Raw genomic sequence first — 18,802 nt, 5'->3', positions numbered from 1 at the left:
TACTGATTCTTTATTGGTTTTTTTTAGACTTGCTGAGGAACGACAGCAACTGGTTGAAAAGGCCAAGACACCAAAGATCATCCCTCAGGAGAAATTAGTGGATTCGTTTAAAGTGGCCGGCGTTGAGAATTTCCACATGAAAGCTGCCGTTCCAGGAACTGAAATTCCCGGCCATAAGGTCTGTGTGATTTTCTTTTGCTAAGAACTTTTGTCCAGTTGTAAAAATGGCCCAGATGCTGATTTAACCTTGGTTTTGTGTTTATCCACTCTTCCAGAATTGGGTCGTGAGTAAATTTGGGAGGGTACTTCCTGTCGTGAATCTGAAGTGTAAAGGAAAGAACAATATATCCTTTTCCATGTCACAATTCTAGGACGATTTACTTAAAAGCATTGACACAGATATGCTTGCAAGTGCCCTTTTGCTTGGAGAAACAAGTCATTGAGATGTTCATTACCTAAAACTAGCAGATGCATTTTCCAAACTAAATTTTTTTATTGAAACATACTTTTTTGTTTATTTTATCTGTCATCCTCTCCCTTTCTTGTCTGCTGACATTGGCCTTTTTTTTGTGAAGTGCCATCTTTTGAAAAATATTTATATCTGGGATCAGGGGCTATGGGGGGGAAAGTTAGGACGATTCTAAGGGCCCATGCACTTTTGGGGCCCCCAGAGATCTGTTTTATTAGCAGCAACAGTACTAGTAGTAATGCAATAGAAATTATAATTGTATCTACCAAAGACTTACAAATAAAACAAAATTACGGCTTATTTCTGCATTTCCGGCAAAATAACCCCCCCCATTCACTGCATGGTTCCGTCCCGTCCTACATAGCCTAGAGTGAGATTAGATGGTAAACTGTCAAATTAGAGATGTCTTCGAGTTCGACAAAGATGTATATGTCCGGTCATCAAAAGCTCTAAATATTTGTGGATTGGAAACAAATGGAAAATCGACAGGCTTGTGCTGCAATTCTATGGATGTTTTGCCTGCCAGGTCTTCGAACCAGTCACGTGACTGAAAACTATGAATTGTAGCCTCTAAATTTGCTCATGTTTATTCAACGAAGTCAAACGGTACAAATAAATCAATGTATGGGAAACACCGGTAATGTATATCGAAATATCGGAAATGTGTTTAAAAATCATATCACCGTTATTGAAAAAAATTATATCGCGATACATATTGATATTGAATTATTGTCCAGCCCTACACCATTGGTTCGAAGCGCTGTCATTGCTTTGTAAAGCCTTTTTACCATGCCAGTAAAGCTACTGGAATCTCAATTTACCAGTTGCTGATTGCGATGCAGATTTTTTCAAATAGGATGCACATCTCTACCACAGAATGTCTCTGTTCATTGTATGTAAACACTCAATTATATGTTTTAAAATATTGCCATGGTCACACTTAGCCAATATTTATTCTGATGACTTTAGTGTGACTGATCAAGCTGTAGCTAGTATGAGTAACAAAATGCTTTCTCTGTGTCCAGATTTGACTACAATAATAATAACTGACACTTCAAATCAACATTTAAATTTCAACTTTTACTAAATGTAGTCTTTAATAATGTCTGAAAATATATCAATGAATAACCTGATACAAGTAACGTGCTTTATGTCTTAAGTTCTCACTCTGCAGCAAATGGTTTATATGTATTTATATATAGGGCTATACAGCCATCTGGAGATTACACCCTGATATTGCAGATGATAAATGGTGCATAATTTTGAGGTTAATATTTAGTAAAATCTCCTTAAAATAATAAAAATATTAAAGAAAAAATATTATTGAGCTAAAATCACAAAAGCACAAATATATATTCGTTCTCATATAACTCTGTCTTCATTAATTTGTATGTTCATCTATAAGTGTTTGGGCTGTTTAATATTAGGATTTTGTTTAAAATCCCCCACCTTGGCCCCGCCCTTCAACATCAAGCCCCGCCCCCCTGCACCCCCAAAATATGTTCCTGCGGCTATGGGTAGGTCTCTGACTAAATACTGATACCTAGTGGTATAGCAATAGCAAAAGTAATAGGTCAGTATTATTAAATTGCAGACAGATTTTGGATAACTAGGTTGGCTTGTATGTTTGGTGCGGTAGGGGGCCCGTCCTCATTTTCTTTCATAGGGCCCAAAATTGCTAGCGGCGCCCCTGCCTGGAATCATTATGAAGAACAGAATCACAATGAATCAACAATAAAAAAACTACCAAATTTTGCTTAATCGCAAAGTTTAATCGCAATATATAATCATTGCAGTTAATAGTGTTCACCGTCATACTTTCAATGTAATTCAATATCTACCCTTAACTCTTGAATACGTTTTTAAGTATGATCCATCCAAACACTGCCACAACATCAAGAGACTGGAGACTGCGGATGACGTCACATCAGTGTCCAAGCTGACATGGGAGATTAAAGGGGGAGACGATGAAATCAGTAAGAAAAGGCGAGGAGAGTTTCCAAAGCAGAAACCGTGTCCCAAAAGATCCAAAATAGACTTGAGTTTGTTTCTTAGTAATTTGGCTCAGAGAAATGGAATTAATGCGGCTGCCACTGGAAACAAAAACAAAGTGGCGATCCAACAAAATGGACTCTCTGCTGTAAAGACAAGAAAACAAAAATCTGTTTGTGTTTTCGACAACGACTCTGACTCTGAAGATGAAATCAGAATGTTGGTTGCTCAAGAACATTTGAGGAACCCTAAACAAACCTCCACGGAGGATGACGACGACAACAACCTGGAGGTGGTGGGAGATGATTTTGTTGTCAAGTCTAATGTTTTCTGGGGTGGAGTGGAACAAGATGACGTGAAAACGTCCCTACTGACTTCATCAAAAGACGATGAGGAATATGATTCTGCGGACACTGATGAAATACTCACTCGGAGAAAGACCCAAACACAAGTTGAATCTGCACCTGTTACTCAAGATTCCCCAACAGAATCCAGTAAAAACAAGTCTTCAACTGAATCTGATGATGGTAGTGATGAGGCATATGATGATGATGATGATGTTAGTGTAGATTCTGATTATGAAGCCATGATGGGGATCTGCTACCGTTTAGATCTTTCCCTAGCAGACTTGGAGCAGCTAGCTAAAAAAGCGGAGGTGATTTCAGATGATGAAAGTGTAGAAGGACCCAAAGACGAAGCCAAGACCTCAAGTGCACCACCCAAAAAAACAGGCAATAACCCAGAAGATATTCTCGCTTCTCTTCTTGGAGACGAGACCCCTGAGAAAGAAAGTAAGAAGAAGAATCAGGTAAACACTGTATCTCTTCCTGCATTCATTGGAACGAAGGATCTCTTTGGAGGTCCAGAGCCAAGCCTGAAAAGATTCGCCCAAAATATAGACGGTGAATCTCCTAAAAGACTCAAACAAGACCTGAAATTGAAAGAACAAAGCATCTCAGAAGATACAAGTCAACCACAGTCTTCAAACCGTCTGTCTCAGCAGAAATTATCCACTTTAAATATACAAACACCCTCAAAAAAACTTGAGAATAAAGCGTCCATCTCAGAAGATGATTCTTCTAGTGAAGAATCAGAAAGCAGCGAGGAAGATGATAATGAAGACCGTGCTGGAGTTTTGATTTCTAAAACACCTTCAGTTGCGCAATCTGTAAAAAACATCTCTAAAACTGAAATGAAGACTGTTAGCTCTAACAATTCAAAGACCCCAGTCAAACCCAATCAGATGAAGACCTCCAGATCCTCCAGCAGTGACTCTTCTAGTGAAGAATCAGAAAGCAGCGAGGAAGAAGATAATGCTAAAGTCTCCAGTTCTAAAATGTCTCCAGCATCACAATCGGCAAAAACCAGCCCTGAAACCAAACTAAAAACTAGTAGGTGTAGTAACTCAGTCAAACCCAAGCAGACGAAGACCTCCAGATCCTCCAGTAGTGACTCTTCTAGTGAAGAATCAGAAAGCAGCGAGGAAGAAGACAATGCTAAAGTCCTCACTTCTAAAACGTCTTTAGCAACACAATTGGCAAGAACCATCCCAAAAACTGTAAGCTCTAATAAATCAATCAAACCCAAGCAGACGAAGACCTCCAGATCCTCCAGCAGTGACTCTTCTAGTGAGGAATCGGAAACTAGTGATGATGAGAAGTCCAGAACTCCGACAAAAGATTCTAAACCTGCCAATTCGAAGAACGTTCAGGAGAATGTTGTTTCACATCAAACAGTTCTTCACTCAACTGTGATAGATGCTAAGAAACAACAGCAGGACAACCAGAAACGTCTTGCGTCACTGGAGCAACGACAGAAAGAAACCGAGCAACAGAGGAAACTCATTCAAGGTGCTCTTTCTAACGTGGTGAGTAGAGGTAGTCCATAAAAGTTTGAAGTATTTTAAGTGAGGATGCACAATGAATCAGTAAAATGTTAGTTATTGGTCGTTTTTAGAGATTTCTTTTAATTTAATAGTATTAGTTGTATCGTATATATTTTTTTCATACTCTGTCATCATCTAACTCTCAAAAAGTGAATCTATTGTATTGTACATTATAATGCTGTGATGCCTAAATTCATGTGTAGAATTTAAAGTGTTTTATTTTTAATTTATTCAGACAAACTAGTATCAAATTTTAATATTGGCTATTTCTTGTTTCATGTCATTATTCATAAATAAATTATAAAGAAAAATAGAAAAAATCCTGCACAGGACTAAGGCTTACAAAACTTAGAAATAGAAAAAAAAATAGAAATGTTGAAGATTTTTCAGTCAACATGACCTTCATCAGGTTTACAAACATTTCAAGTTATGTAATTAAAACTTTGCTAATAAATCATACATATTTTAGTTTTGTAAACTTCATTGTTTTACAGATTTTTTTGTCTATGTTGGCCTTTGTATTTTTCATATGTTTTGATTATGTGAAGTTCATTGATTTATTGTACATCAATTAATTATACAATGTAGGGCTGCACGATTAATCGAACGCGATTAATCGCGATTGTCATGCACATTTTGTCAGTAAAGCCGGTTCTGTGATTAGTAGTAAATCTCCATCACCTGCTTTCAGATGGAGCAGCATTTACTACTTAGAGCCGTAGTTCTCTGACAACCTATGCAAAATCGCGTTCATAATCACAGACGATATAATCGTAAGATTATGAAATCGACTAAATTGTTCGCGATAATGACAGCTGTTTGCGTGTCTTCTCAGTGAACTACTACTGTGTAGTAAATGCTGCTCCATCTGAGAGCACGTGAAAATACCACATTTAATAACATGCTTTTACTCCAAACTCACTTCATAAGGTCAGTCGAGTGTTTGAAATAAATCCTTCTGTGAGATAATGTGGCTTCTTAAACAGAATAATTAAGGCACACAATATTTCATTGTATTCTAAGCAGTGATAATGGCTATGTCGATTAGCATTTCATTATAGATATACTTTATTATGATGAAAATTATAATAATAAGAACTCAGATAAACCATATATTGCCTTAGTCGTGTGTTTATTAGTCACGTTGAATCAATGAAAGCAGTTAAATCTTCTGTTTATTCAGCTGCAGCGATAGGCATTTCCTGGATTTCTTCTTCGGGGCATATTTGGATTTTCAGCGCGAGAGCGCCCTCTGGCCTTCGAATGGAGATTTACTACTGATCACAGAACGGTGCTTCACTGAAAGATACGCATGAGAATCGCAGCTAATCGCGATTTATTGCCTTTGCGATTTAATTTCGATTAATTGTGCAGCCCTAATACAATGATTATTGGCTCATCTGTAGTGGCCTAAATTTTAATATCATTGTGTTACTAATTTAAAGTCATAATTCACTGAAAATCTAAATTATGTTTTTCAGGACGCAGTGAAAGCGAACAAAAGCAAACACATTGTGTTTGATTCTGATGATGAAGAAGATGAAACCACAAGCAGACCAGAACAACCACCAACAATCTTGAAAAAAAGCCTCTTTGAGTATGATTCAGGATCTAACGAAGATCAACAAACGTCCATGTTGAAAGAAAAGGCAAATATGGACCAAGATTGGAATTGGAAGTTTATTTTCTTGAACTCTTTGATATGTTCTTCAAGTTTCCATCATAATTCCACAGAAAAACAACAAGCCAGGTGGCAGCAAGCTGTTTGACAGTGAAGATGAGGACGATGGTTCTGAGGACGATTGTTTCCAGATCAAGCCCCAGTTTGAGGGCAAAGCTGGACAGAAGGTTTGGATTGAGAGTCTTTATCAGGATAGAGAGAGATTCAGAGTTTGTTTGATTTCTCGTCTTCATCTTTATTTCAGCTCATGAAGCTGCAGGCCAGATTCGGAACCGATTCAAGATTCCACGTCGATTCTAGATTTCTGGAAAGCGATGATGAGTCTGAAGATCAAGGTAATTTATTTAACTATAATCTTGGGTTTCAATGCGTTTTGAAGGAATTATTCACCTGTTTTTAATATTTCAAATTTCAGATGAAGCGGCTCCCGAAAAAGATGCAGACAAACAACTTCTTGAGGAGAAAAAGAAAAGTCTAGACATCCTCCAAAGCATTTTAAACACCAACATACAACCACAAAACTCCAGAAAGGGCACGATGTTCAAGTATGACTTCTTCGGATGTTCTTTGAGCATGTTTTGTTCTTTTCACTTGTTTTTAAAGGTTTATGTTTGGCTTTGCAGAGATGTTTCGAGCCTGCATTACGACCCGACACAAGAAGAACACACTGCTTTTGAGGCCAAGACAGAGGAACCGAAGAAAGAGAGGTATTACATGAACTCATTTTTGGATTTTAGACTCATTGTGACGTCGTTAAACATTTGTGATTTTGTTGGTGGACAGCAAAGCGGCGCGACGAAAGAAACGCATAGAGGCTGAAAAACTCCCTGAAGTTTCTAAGGACGTTTACTTTGACATCTCGGTGGATTTGAAGGAGGTCTTTGGGACGTCTAAAGAAAACCAGGACGAGAAGGAAACGGTTTCATGGGATAAAGAGGCAGAAGATACTGAAGATATAATGAAACACATGGAGGTTTCCTTCACTTCTAATGTAGAAGCAAAAGAAGATGCTTCAGGTGGATTCAAGTTCTCCTTCTTTGGTGAAGACACAGCTGCGGAGATGACCACCAATACAGGTGCACTGATCATTTATGTCATTTTTCATTGTAGGTAAAATATTGGGTGTATCCTTGCGCTTTAAATTTGTTTTTCGCCATTGGTTTTTCAAACGTTTTCATTGTTTATTTATGCTTTTTTTTTTAAGTCACTTTTACATTATACCACATATAACATGTTGGAGTATAAAACATTATTTGTAATCATTTTTTTTGCCAATCAGACGAGTACAAAATAGAGACAGTAAAAGGAGCCAAGTTCTCTTGGCAAGCGGACCCTCGTTTCCAGGACAGCAGTTCAGACGAGGAAGGAGTGGACGAGGTTGAGGAGGACCAATCCGCTTCCAGCAAAATCACAGAGTAATTATATTATCATTTTAATCATTTACAGTTTGTGCTTGGTAGCACAAGGAATGTATCACTAGAAACATTGTTAATGATGCTAAACCAGCCTTAAAAGATGGATCACAAAATCCGCTGATTAGTCAGTAGCGAAAATACTGATGGAAAATCTTGGATACAAAATTTAGGTTTAGGATTATTATGTTTAAAATACAGAAATATTAAAATGAAGTACACTGCAAAAAATATCTATTATGAATAAGAAAATAATATTTCAGTTTTTCTCCTTCAAAGTTTCATGTTTAATTCAATGTGTTACTTTGAAATTTACTAACAAGTTCTGGTTTATATTGTTTCTACACCATTTTTGTTTCAATGTGCAAATATTGAAGATCTTGCTCTCTTTCTAAGTCACTAATCAAATAAGCAAACACGTTTTGCATATATCTATATACCAACAAAATGTTGTAAATCTGGTTTGGATTACTTTTTGATTAAAGCTTAATTTTCTGCAGGGAACCGACAACATCAAAAAAGACCTTTTTCTTTTTCTATCAAAATGATGAGCGGTTAAAAGGTGAGATTTAAACCATTCATCTTGACAAATTAAAACATTCATGATCAATTAAACATAATCACTAACAACAGCATATTTGAATGCTTACTCAAGCCTGTGTGTGTGTGTATGAGGTTAAATTCAAATGGGTTTTTATCATTTTTCCTGTTGTGCTTTCAAACACTCTATGTACAAATCTCTTTTCTTCAGAGGGGCCAGGAATGTTTTGTAGAAGTGTAAAACTTCAAGACCAGAGGGAAGCCTGGGAACAGAAGAGGACGTCGCTCAGAGAGGTACCACACAGATCTCAAACTGATTCATATGAAAAATTATTAATAAAAATCATAATTTCACTTCAACCAGCTAAATGTTTCGTTATCCATCCAACATTAAAATATATTAAGTAAACTGTAAATGCACTAATAGTTTGTGCATATTATTAAAATACAACATTTTATGCTCAGTCCCTTTGCTTGAAACTGATTGTGGATTCCTAGTTTAACATATTTCAAAATGGTTTGTGACATTTAAAAGTACTGAAATTTGGTTTGCATATTTTATGACATGAATTACAGCGGTTTTTCCCCCCAACAGGAGTGTCGCAAGAAACACAGAGATGCCAAAAGACGCCAGAGGCCTTCACTGAAGACCTAAACAATTTCAAGTATTCAAAGACATTTTTTACTCCGAAGATGACCAGTTTTCAGACATTTTTGCCGATTCTGTTTAATAGATGTAATTTATTATTCAAAATCACAGTATCTAATGAATATTCTCTTTGTATGATTAAAATGATTTGAGAGAATAAAAGCTGGTTTGTACCACTAGAGGGTGGTGTGATAATACTTTCATGATTATTACAGCTGGCTTTAGTGTTTGTTTTCGTTCCTCACTCACTTTCTCCAAACCACAGGATCAGCCCACAAAGTTGTTTACTAGAAAACCTACTCTGTGCTTTTTACGTGTTTGCACGTGCCACATTAAAGATCATTTAGTACATATGTTTTGCACAGTAGATCATGCAAATGCAAACTTTTTTTGTTATTTGTTGTGATTCTTGCATGTAGTCGCTTAGAAAAGACTGCACAGTGTCGACAGCTACGAAGCCATCTTACATTTGGAGAAAAAAAAATGCATTTGTATGTGCAAAAGCGATTGAGGAAACTCTTCAGCCTTATCCTAGATACCATTTTGGCTAATGATAGTGATATTTGACCTCTAGTGTTTATTCTTACCCTTATCTGCAAACTCAAGCAGTTTCCACTAACTAGTGCAAAAGGGTTACTGAAGCCTTTACTATTACTTTACTCTTATGCAAACTTCCAAAAATGCTTAAAGATTTCCGGTTATTCATGAAGGTTTTGATAACAGACATTTTTGTATATACAGTATATGATATCATATATGAAATACATATATTGTAAGAATTTAGGTTCAAATTTGCATATATGTCAGTGTTGCCAAGTCCGCGGTTTTCCCGTGGAATTGGGCTATTTTAACACTTGCCGCGGGTTGTTTTTCATGTCCGCAGGTTGAAGCGACCCTAAAAACATATTTAGCCCCTGAAATGCGAATTTTACCGGGGAACCCCACCAAAAAAAAACGTTTATTTTACCCTCCCCCCAGGAACATGATATTTACTGGGGGACCCCCCTCGAAATGCAATTGGGCTAATTTTGAGTAGCAATTGGGCGGGTTTTGTTGTGAAAACCCTGATATATGTAGAGGTATATATATATATATATATATATATATATATATATATATATAGGTATTGTGACTGTTCACTTTTTTAGCATTTGTAAGCACTTTTTGGATTTATTGTAGTTCAAATGAATGTTTTGGATAAATTGTAGCATGTCGCACTTAAATGGCAATTTTTATTAGACTGTGAAATTTTTTATGTCACACAAGCTCAGGCAAGTTGGCAGGAAACGTGTTTAACGTAAGCCTGTGCAAAGGCCAAGAATGAAACGTGCAATCACTCAAGGAGCAAAAATCTTGCACTGTTATTTTCGTCTACTGATGAAACCCTTAATAAATCTACAGGAACCTTTTGGCTCTGCCCAGCTATCATATATTGTGTGTGTGTTTTCAAGAATATCATTGTACCATTGACTTTGTGTTTGATTGACGGTGGTTTTGATCACTATAGGCAAAACGGCACGTATGTGGTTCTGAACTATAGTCATGAGCACTGTGTTCTCCACATAAACAGGACGCTGTGGTTTCCGATTTCACTGTGACATCACAGCTGGTGTCTATATAGCTCGTGAAGGAAAGAAGCAGCTGTTCTGCAGTGACATAGTCCCCCAAAACTGCCATTTTGTGTTACCAAGTCCTGTTTTTGGCCATCAACTTTGATCATTTTTTATTGCTGGAACTTTCTAGATAAAGTAGTGGCTCTGTCATGATGTTAAGATCTTTTGAGGGATTTTTAGCATGTTGCTAAAGCTAGGATGTTAAAGTTAGCATGTTGCTAATGGGTTTTAAAAGAGCCCACAAAAAAGTGTATTATTCTGGTTTCTAAATATTGCTCAAGTTCGTCTTTCAGTGTATGTTTGTGGGAGTTTTTACCCGCTTTGATAAAAACGCAATAATCACTAGGTAAATTAATAACTCACCTCTCCTCAACAAAACACATGATCTGAGGAATAATTAATGTTCCTAGCACAAATGTACAAGATTTGAGTTTATATGTGATTCTGTGGAGATTAAGAAAGTTTTATGTTGTTCCTCAGATTAGCATTTGGTGTCTTCATCTGTTAAAGCACTAGTAGTAGATGTTTTTCTAAAGAGCTAGCAAATAGTCCTTGTGTAAGTTCAAATAGTTATATAAAACCCACTTTGGTTCTACTTACAGCCTTTATTTTCAAAAGCCTCACATTTAGGGTTTGTGATGCTAATGTGTGAATGGGGGATGGTAAGCCAAAAACAGTTCTTCATTCTCCATTTTAACATTAACTGAGCACAGTCTCTTTTAATTTTAAAGTTTCATTCTTGTTTTTTCACCAGTTAGCGTATGTTAGAAAAGATTAGCAAGCTGTTTGACAGATATGAATGAACACTGGTTGTTTTTATGACATAGAGAGGCTAATTTCTGAGCGGGGAGCAACCAGAATGTGTGCTGGTATGAAATATTTACATTTTACTTCGTAAATTCCTCTCATAATGGGAATAACTTCCACAGTTACCTGTTACTAATGCCCTTAGCCAGCTCAAAAAGGCAAAGTCACGTGACCAGCCTGCGTCCGACTAGAATAACAACCCTTCTTCCAAATGACACACAGACACACTGTGCCTGCAAGTGTAAACTGGGAGGTTTTACACACATATTGAGCTGCTTTGGACTGCATATCTTATATAAATACACACATTGTGAAAATTATTTCACCAAAATATTAGCTTTAGCATTGCTGGAATGAACTGATTGATTTACAGCTGCAGTCTGTAGCAACAGATGCTATTGTGCAAGATTTTCAATGGTCTGTCATGCGTTTACTTATGAAAAAACTCTCAAAAGTCAGTACTTTTCCATACTTAAAGGTCTTGTGTGTTTTTCACCCCAAACACTCCTCCCTCTGTTCCTCAAATCCCACCCCATCCTGCCCCCTAACTTCTCAAAGAGGACTTGTTTGGATCTACTGTTCACATCCAAGCGTAGGGCTCGGATAACAGCGGCGTCTTCCACTATAGGACAACGCTAATGTGAGAGGCTGTCATCAACGGCCATTTTAAAGGCTTCCTGCTCTCTGATTGGCTCTTGCTTTGGCTAATCATGTTTGTGTGTGGCAGCAGGAATGTCTGTTTTTGCACTGAGAGAAATCAAAATACACCTCTTCCAACCCTCCTTAGTTTTACACAAACACTAAAAAGAGCTATGGGGCAAAATATTTAAAAAAAGAAGGAAAGGGGACGTGTCGACTGGCGCTAAAATTAGCAGTTTTTTAATATGCCTGTTGCAACAGGCTGAGGTTTATTTACTCAAAGGCATATAGTTAGTTAAGGGCTGTCGCTGGATCTTGTTGCACAGTAAAAAATGTCTTCATTTCAAGCTTCGGTCCTTGGTTTCATGTGTATTTGTAGTGTAGTTCTCAATGCAAAAGCTTCTTGAAAAACAAGAGGATGATTTTGTAAAAGAAGTTGTACTGAATTTTTGTGTTAGAGATGCAAACAGTGTGTTCCAGATGTTTGAGATTACTAGTAAATATTCTTCTATTTTGCATTGTTTTCATGATGAATCATGTTTTAACCATAGAATTTCTATGAAAAACTGAATTGAGTTAGAATTTAATTTAGTTTCTTTGTATTTTGTCATATTTTACTTTACCTTATTTCCAAATAATTACCTTTTTTATTTATAGCTGTTCATTAGTGATGACAGTGAATCTAGCAAAGATACTCAAACTTTTTACTACAAAAGGCCAAAAATTGAGGGCTGTGAGTTGAAATGTTGCTTTTTTCTATGGATTTTTTTTTTTCTTACAGTGTATTAATAATTGTAAAATAACACAGCTTCAGGAAAACAGTTCTGTAGTAATGTATAAAGGCTACATACTTGGATATCTATTTTTTATTTAAAGTCGTATAAAAGTTTTTTTTAATCAGTGTTCATCATTACTCTCAAATCTAATAAGAAGATATTTAATAGGGGATGCCCATGAGGTCAACAATTTCTTCCTCTCTGACAATGAAAAACCCCATTTTACTTTCAAAAGCTGGTGCGTTTCTGACAAAAACAGTCCCGTTGATCAAACACCAGCACTCAAACCACTTCAGGCTGACAGAGACAGATCATCGGCTGTATTTTTCTTTTTTTTTTTTTAAATATATATATATATATATATAAATATATAAATCTCAAATTCTCTACATTTCAATGCAAAAATTAAAAAGAAAAAAATGATGATCTAGCAAGATCATCCATGTACATTTTTGGGGTTTTACTGTAAGGTTTCATGAATGTGTTACTTTACAATTTTACTGTAAACTTTACAACCGTTTGTAAGCATTTTAAATTGTAAGCACTTTAAATTGATGCTGATTTACTGTGCAGACATCGTAATTGTACTCCTTTTTGACTGACTTCAAATAATTGTGATGATCGTATAAGCATCTGTTTCCTGTGGAAGACATTAGATGAGTCATTTCGAAAACGCCTTAAATATCCAGGAACCACCTAAAATAATACAGACACTGGCCTGTTAGCGAAACCATTTACATTAAAACTAGTTAGCGAGCATGCACTAAAATATGTCAATTTACTTTACAGATGCAAAGAAAATGTTCTCCAGCTATGATTTAACTGTATTTTGCCATTTTAAAAGCCACTTTCTCAGTTCTATACTGTGTTGTGGTTTGTTACCAGTATTGCTATATGCAGTTGCTAAAATATTCTGAAGGTTTTTAGCATGTTGCTACATGAACGTGGTTTTTAGCTCTGCGGATAGTCGTGCCTTCACCTTAGCTGCGTTTGCTCAATGCTGCTTTTGTTGCTATTTTAGAAAAACAGATCTTGTTTGTGCTTCGTGAATGTTGTTCAGCTAAAGTCATTCACATTTACATTTGACTGACACTTTTATCCAAAGTCAATGGGTTGAGGCAGTGCATTCAAGCTACTTTTTTAGCAGTTCATTAGCAGTTAGCGTTAACTGTTAACAGGAAAACACTCTTAAAATGCAAAAGTCATTGACTTAAACAATAAGGTACAGTTTTCCATGCTGAGAAAATGGTTGATTCTTCTGGTTGGCTGGTTGGTTTAAGCTGGTCAGGTCAGTGTTCCGCTGGTTGGTCAGCTGGTCTCTTGGATAAAAGTTCTGTCATATACATAATGTAAACGTCAATGACTTTAGTGCAACAGCATCTACGCAGTGCAAACAAGCAAAGCTTACTGATTTCAGCAATAAGGTACATATTTTTGGCTAAAGAATGTAGTTAGCAACTCCTTTAGCTGTGATTATACTCACAACGTAGCAGCATAGCCTCAGATGGCGCTAACTGCTAATGAACTGCTAAAAATATGTATTGAACGGTCTGAGAGTCACTTTTCATAAAAAGTGTCTGTCAAATATATAAATGTAGATGTAAAGGTCAATGACTTTAGTGCAACATCTATGCAGTGTGAACAAAAGTTACTGATTTAAGCAAAATGTACGTATTTATAATGTTAACTGCTAATGAAATGTAAAAAATGTATCTTCAATGCACTGTGAGTCCCTTTGGATAAAAGTGTCTGTCAGATACGTGTGAATGACTTTAGTGCAACAACATCTATTTGACAGACACTTTTATTCAAAGTGTGTTTAGGATACATTGTCAGCAGTTTATTAGCAGTTAGCGCTATACCATTTTAAGCTATGCTGCATTGTGAATATAATCACAGCTAAGGGAGTTGCTAACTACACTCTTTAGCCATAAATATGTACCTTACTGCTTAAATCAATAACGCTTTGTGTATCTATCTTGTTTTCTATCTATCTATCATCTGTGTATCTATTTATCATTTGTGTATCTATCTATCTATCTATCTATCATGGCAAGTTAACACATTTAATATATATATAATATATTATTGTGAGGTCATAAAAAATAATACCTATACAATATATATTTTTTAAATATATAGTTTTAGATAGATCACTTCACACCTGCCACGTCAACTACTCAATAACACTCTGAAAATCCATCTGAAGTCTCTTTTCCCATCTCAGTAAAATCTTTATTTCTTTTATCTGCAGTTAATGGGCTAGAAATGAAGCCAGGGGATTGAACACACAATACTGCTGGTTTGGCATGAAGAAGTTGCACCACAATTATCTGACATGCAGTTGGCAAGCTGCGCAGGAAAGGGGCTGAACCGCTGCTGATCAAAACATTCGGGGCTCTATTCATAAGAAAGATTTCATTGGAGCCTTTTCATCGAAACTTTTTGCATTTTTATTGACTAATGGGGCTCTAAATTTCCTTATTAACACCGATATCTTGTCATATACAAAGACCAGAGATGATCATAGGTCTCATTGTGTGCTGTGAAAACGGAAACCCAACTAGTGACGCAGATTACACGGTTATATAGACACTCTTTTGCACACACACACACACCTTGTCTCATGAGCTTTGCTATTGTTCTTGTGTCAGATCTCTAAAACCCAGTTCTGCTGTACAAGAAGGGTGTGTATGTTGGAAAGAAGGTTCTTAAATGTTACACAGGCATCATATTTCTGTTATGCATCTCCTTCTTTTGTGACCCCAAAATATTTCGATTACTGTGTCATTCTTTGTAATGTAATAAGACATAGTATATTGATTTACTATTCAGTTTTAACATCATTACAAACATAAACCATGCAAAGGTTGAGAATAATTATCTCTGACAAGTCATTCTATACATTTTATAATTGCAGGTCATTATTCATTGAGCAAAGTATATCCAAAATGAATCATGTAATAAAAAATATAGACCAAGTGTAGCAAAATGTCGATTTATTATGAAAAACATTCACATGGGATTTAGTTTTGCAGTACAAACCACTGCTATGTTTGTCAAGAGCGATCAAACGAGCTCGATGGTGACTGGCTGGCTGGTCACACTCCTACTTTGGACCCTTCCCCCCCCCCCAATCGTAACACATCACAGAACAAACAAACAAAGAAATGCCTCTCACGTTGCAATCAACAGATTTAGTTGTTAAAAAGAGTTCAGAAAACCACCGAAGTGATGTAAACATGTTACCTGTGGCAGGTGTCTAAATACATGGTGCCACAGTGTCACAGAATTCTTTGAAGTCCCTTTGCATGAAGTCTTCGCTTTGCATCATATCGTCTTCCGATGGGAAATACTGCATGCTTTCCTCTTGATTGAAGCTGAAGAAGGAAAACGGCTGGCATTGGTTCATCTGTCGAGCGTAAAATGTGGGTGGCGAAGGCAGATCTGGACTGTCCAAAAGTGCGCCTCTAGCGTTCTCCAGAACGCCCAGGTACGAGTCCATATCCGCAAAGTCCATTTCGCAGTCGGACCCGCTGTCGGTGCCAACAGAGTCCGATTGCATGTGCATCATCTGGTATTTCTCGTGCATGAGGAACTGGTTGGTGTTCCTGGGCGCTCTCATGCCAGGCGCTCGGTTGCCTTGAACATTGGCAGGACGCAATGAAACCAGAGTGCTAGACCACCGAGACAATCTTGCTCGATTTCTGCGCATTTCTGGATAGTGCGCCCTTCTTCCTGGCCTTTTTCCCCATTTGTGCCACTTCTGTTTAGCGCCGCCATTGGTTCTCCTCGACTCGCTCTTGGGTTTCTCCGTCTCCTTGATGGAGGGTCTGTTGCTGTAGACCTCCCATTGGCATATCATGCCCCTTCCGCACATTTTCTCAGCGTCTAGCATCAGATGTAGTGCGCTCTCACATAATCTGGAGGGCAACAAAGGCTGTTTCTTCTCCTCGCTTAGGGGTTTTGGTTAGTCGTGCCTTTCTACACGATTCACCCCCTCGGTCGTCTACCTTTTTACAATCTTTTCCGATTTTTTCTTTGTCACTGGCTTTAGATGGCACATAGCCTGGCGCAGTGCCCTCTGTATAGGCAGCTTGACGCGCGTGTGGCTCTGATCTGAGATCAGTCACACCCCTCCTCAGCTTTTCCGAGTAACCAGTGTTTTTTTTTTGCTTAAGATTAAACGCAGAATCGTTGTCTAAATGTCTGAGGAGTGCAAAAATATGTTTGTAGTTTGCTTTACTTTGGATAAGTGCCAACAAACTACGTTTTCTCTCCGTCTCAGGCTAGCGTCGATCTCGAAGTGACAGTTGACATCTACAGAAATCCGCGTCTAGTGGGATATTTATAGTGTTGGGGCGCGTCAAACTGCTTCGAAGGGATAGGGGCGTTTCATTCTTTCTTGAGTTGAAGTATTTAAAATATGACTACAGTTTTATCTAACAACATCATATATATGCTCATTTAGATTTATATTTCATATGCTTTAAAACAAAGATCTCATTTTACGTGAAGAGCAACAACAACGCCGTTTTTCGTAATGCAAAAACTCGACCCCTCCGAGAACAGAATGGTTTATTCCATCTCGTCTCCGCAGCTGCTTTTCCAGGATCAGTTTTTCAGTCATAATCTGCGTCTCTTTCATATATGGTCAAGAAAGCACAACTGCCCTTAGATCAGCTGAGAGACGACACCACGACAAAGAGCGTGAATACGTGATGTATGTGAAAGATGTGGTTGTTATCTCGTAGTCGATATGTTTATTTCTCAGTTCAGTTTTAGGCTTATACGAAGACGCACGCTCGATTACCTTATTAAGATATGAAATGCACTATAAATGTATACAAACTCAATTTCTGTTTATTTATCCATGATATGACTAAGATTTTCCGTCGATGTGGCATTTGTTTAATCAAGTCTAAAAGCGAATGATTGAGCCACCTGAGCGATTATTATTTTAGCGGAGACACACAAACAATAAAATGCTTACTTGACATAACAGCATAACAGCATATAAACACACCTGTCATTGTGCTGGAAGAAGTGACACTTTTTCCATTCAACCAGCCTCGAAAAACCTTTGAATAACAGTTAAAGAGGTATATGTTGCTTAAACATTAGTAATGAGTTGCACCCACTGATCTATATATAATGATAATCTCTATTATAGATCAGTGGTTGCACTGCTTTTCTGTATTAAAAAACGAGAATAAAGAACCGTGCAAAAGATGGTTGCCTTCATAAGACAGCCTGACTTGAATAAATAAACAAATAAATGAACGAGTGAATGCATATAATACGCTTTCACGAGTAGCGGGAAAGTAGTGAGGAATGAATGAACTCTAGATAGATAGATAGGTCGATAGAAAGTAAGCCTACATATAAGTCTATTTTAACTCCCAGCAAACAGAACTTGCCCCTAAGTTTCTGTTCCCATATGGTTTTTGAAAGGAACCAAATAAGAACGTTTGTAGGAACCAGAACATTACCGAACATTCGGAAAACCAAAATTTGTGATTTGTGTTCAATGAGGTTTACCAACCCTCCATTGTTACTGAATTTACATATGGGAGCCTATTTACTTACACTGTAAAAAATGACCGTGAATTTTAATGGTAAAAGTCTGTAAAAATGCTACAGTAAAAATCTGTTAAATGGTTAACGGTAAATTCCCCTACTATATACGGTGAAAAACTGTATTGGACATTACATGTATAGGACATTAATTTTACGGTAGTATACCGTTTTTGGAAGTGAAAAAGACCGTATAATTTACAGTGAATAACCGTAAATTGACATTCCCAGAATTCCCTGCATTACATTCAAATTTGATGTTTTTTTGTTGAAATAACGGTTTCTTCTTAGTTTTTTCTTATCAGTTTTGTATATTAGGGTTGTGTGTTACACCTAATGTTGTTAAATGAATGTTAATTGCATTATTTCAGTTTCATGTGTGTAACCATGATGGTGTTTAGCGTTTGTGTGAATGACACTGTGCACCTTCTATATACTGTATGTTATTATTTAAAAGCTGCTTGTGATGGGCTTTGGTTCATCATGTGACTTTCTCATCACCACCTGCATTTGGTGGTTATCAGTGTATTACAAAGGTACAAAACAGATTTCAGTACTTCAATAAGGGTTGGTATATTAACATTATATCAGTTAATGAAATTACGGTATTTAACTGTAAATTTAAAGGGGTCATATGATGCGATTTCAATTTTTCCTTTCTCTTTGGAGTGTTACAAGCTCTTGGTGCATAAAGAAGATCTGTAAAGTTGCAAAGACTAAAGTCTCAAATCCAAAGAGATATTCTTTATAAAAGTTAAGAGT

At 36.9% G+C, this 18,802-nt stretch overlaps 2 protein-coding genes across 2 annotated transcripts in view; one reads left to right on the top strand and one right to left on the bottom strand.

Moving 5' to 3' along the window:
• LOC107755998 (nucleolar protein 8-like) overlaps positions 1-9,018 on the top strand; it is a 12,356-nt gene extending 3,338 nt beyond the window's left edge. The window contains exons 5-17 of the mRNA XM_016572961.1: positions 28-178; positions 276-344; positions 2,328-4,328; positions 5,828-5,995; positions 6,081-6,194; positions 6,272-6,362; positions 6,443-6,572; positions 6,651-6,734; positions 6,811-7,103; positions 7,307-7,442; positions 7,940-8,001; positions 8,191-8,273; positions 8,575-9,018. Of these exons, the coding sequence (XP_016428447.1) occupies positions 137-178; positions 276-344; positions 2,328-4,328; positions 5,828-5,995; positions 6,081-6,194; positions 6,272-6,362; positions 6,443-6,572; positions 6,651-6,734; positions 6,811-7,103; positions 7,307-7,442; positions 7,940-8,001; positions 8,191-8,273; positions 8,575-8,634 (3,333 nt within the window). The 5' untranslated portion in view covers positions 28-136 and the 3' untranslated portion in view covers positions 8,635-9,018. The remainder of the gene's footprint in view (positions 1-27; positions 179-275; positions 345-2,327; positions 4,329-5,827; positions 5,996-6,080; positions 6,195-6,271; positions 6,363-6,442; positions 6,573-6,650; positions 6,735-6,810; positions 7,104-7,306; positions 7,443-7,939; positions 8,002-8,190; positions 8,274-8,574) is intronic.
• Positions 9,019-15,451: 6,433 nt separating this feature from the next.
• Positions 15,452-16,781, bottom strand: LOC107755988 (uncharacterized). Its single transcript, XM_016572952.1, has one exon. The coding sequence runs from the start codon at positions 16,359-16,361 to the stop codon at positions 15,726-15,728; it is 636 nt and encodes a 211-aa protein (XP_016428438.1). The 5' UTR covers positions 16,362-16,781; the 3' UTR covers positions 15,452-15,725.
• Between the last annotated feature and the right edge of the window lie 2,021 nt (positions 16,782-18,802).

This window comes from Sinocyclocheilus rhinocerous, unplaced genomic scaffold, assembly GCF_001515625.1.
Source record: "Sinocyclocheilus rhinocerous isolate Xijiao unplaced genomic scaffold, SAMN03320098_v1.1 scaffold1283, whole genome shotgun sequence".
In the NCBI taxonomy this organism is placed as follows: Eukaryota; Metazoa; Chordata; class Actinopteri; order Cypriniformes; family Cyprinidae; genus Sinocyclocheilus; species Sinocyclocheilus rhinocerous.
The sequence above is the reverse complement of the archived record's forward strand: the minus strand, read 5'-3'. Positions and strand labels throughout refer to the sequence as shown.

Coding starts and splice junctions, on each gene's coding strand:
- LOC107755988 (XM_016572952.1), bottom strand. CDS start 16,361: ATGCTAGACGCTGAGAAAATGTGCGGAAGGGGCATGATATGCCAATGG.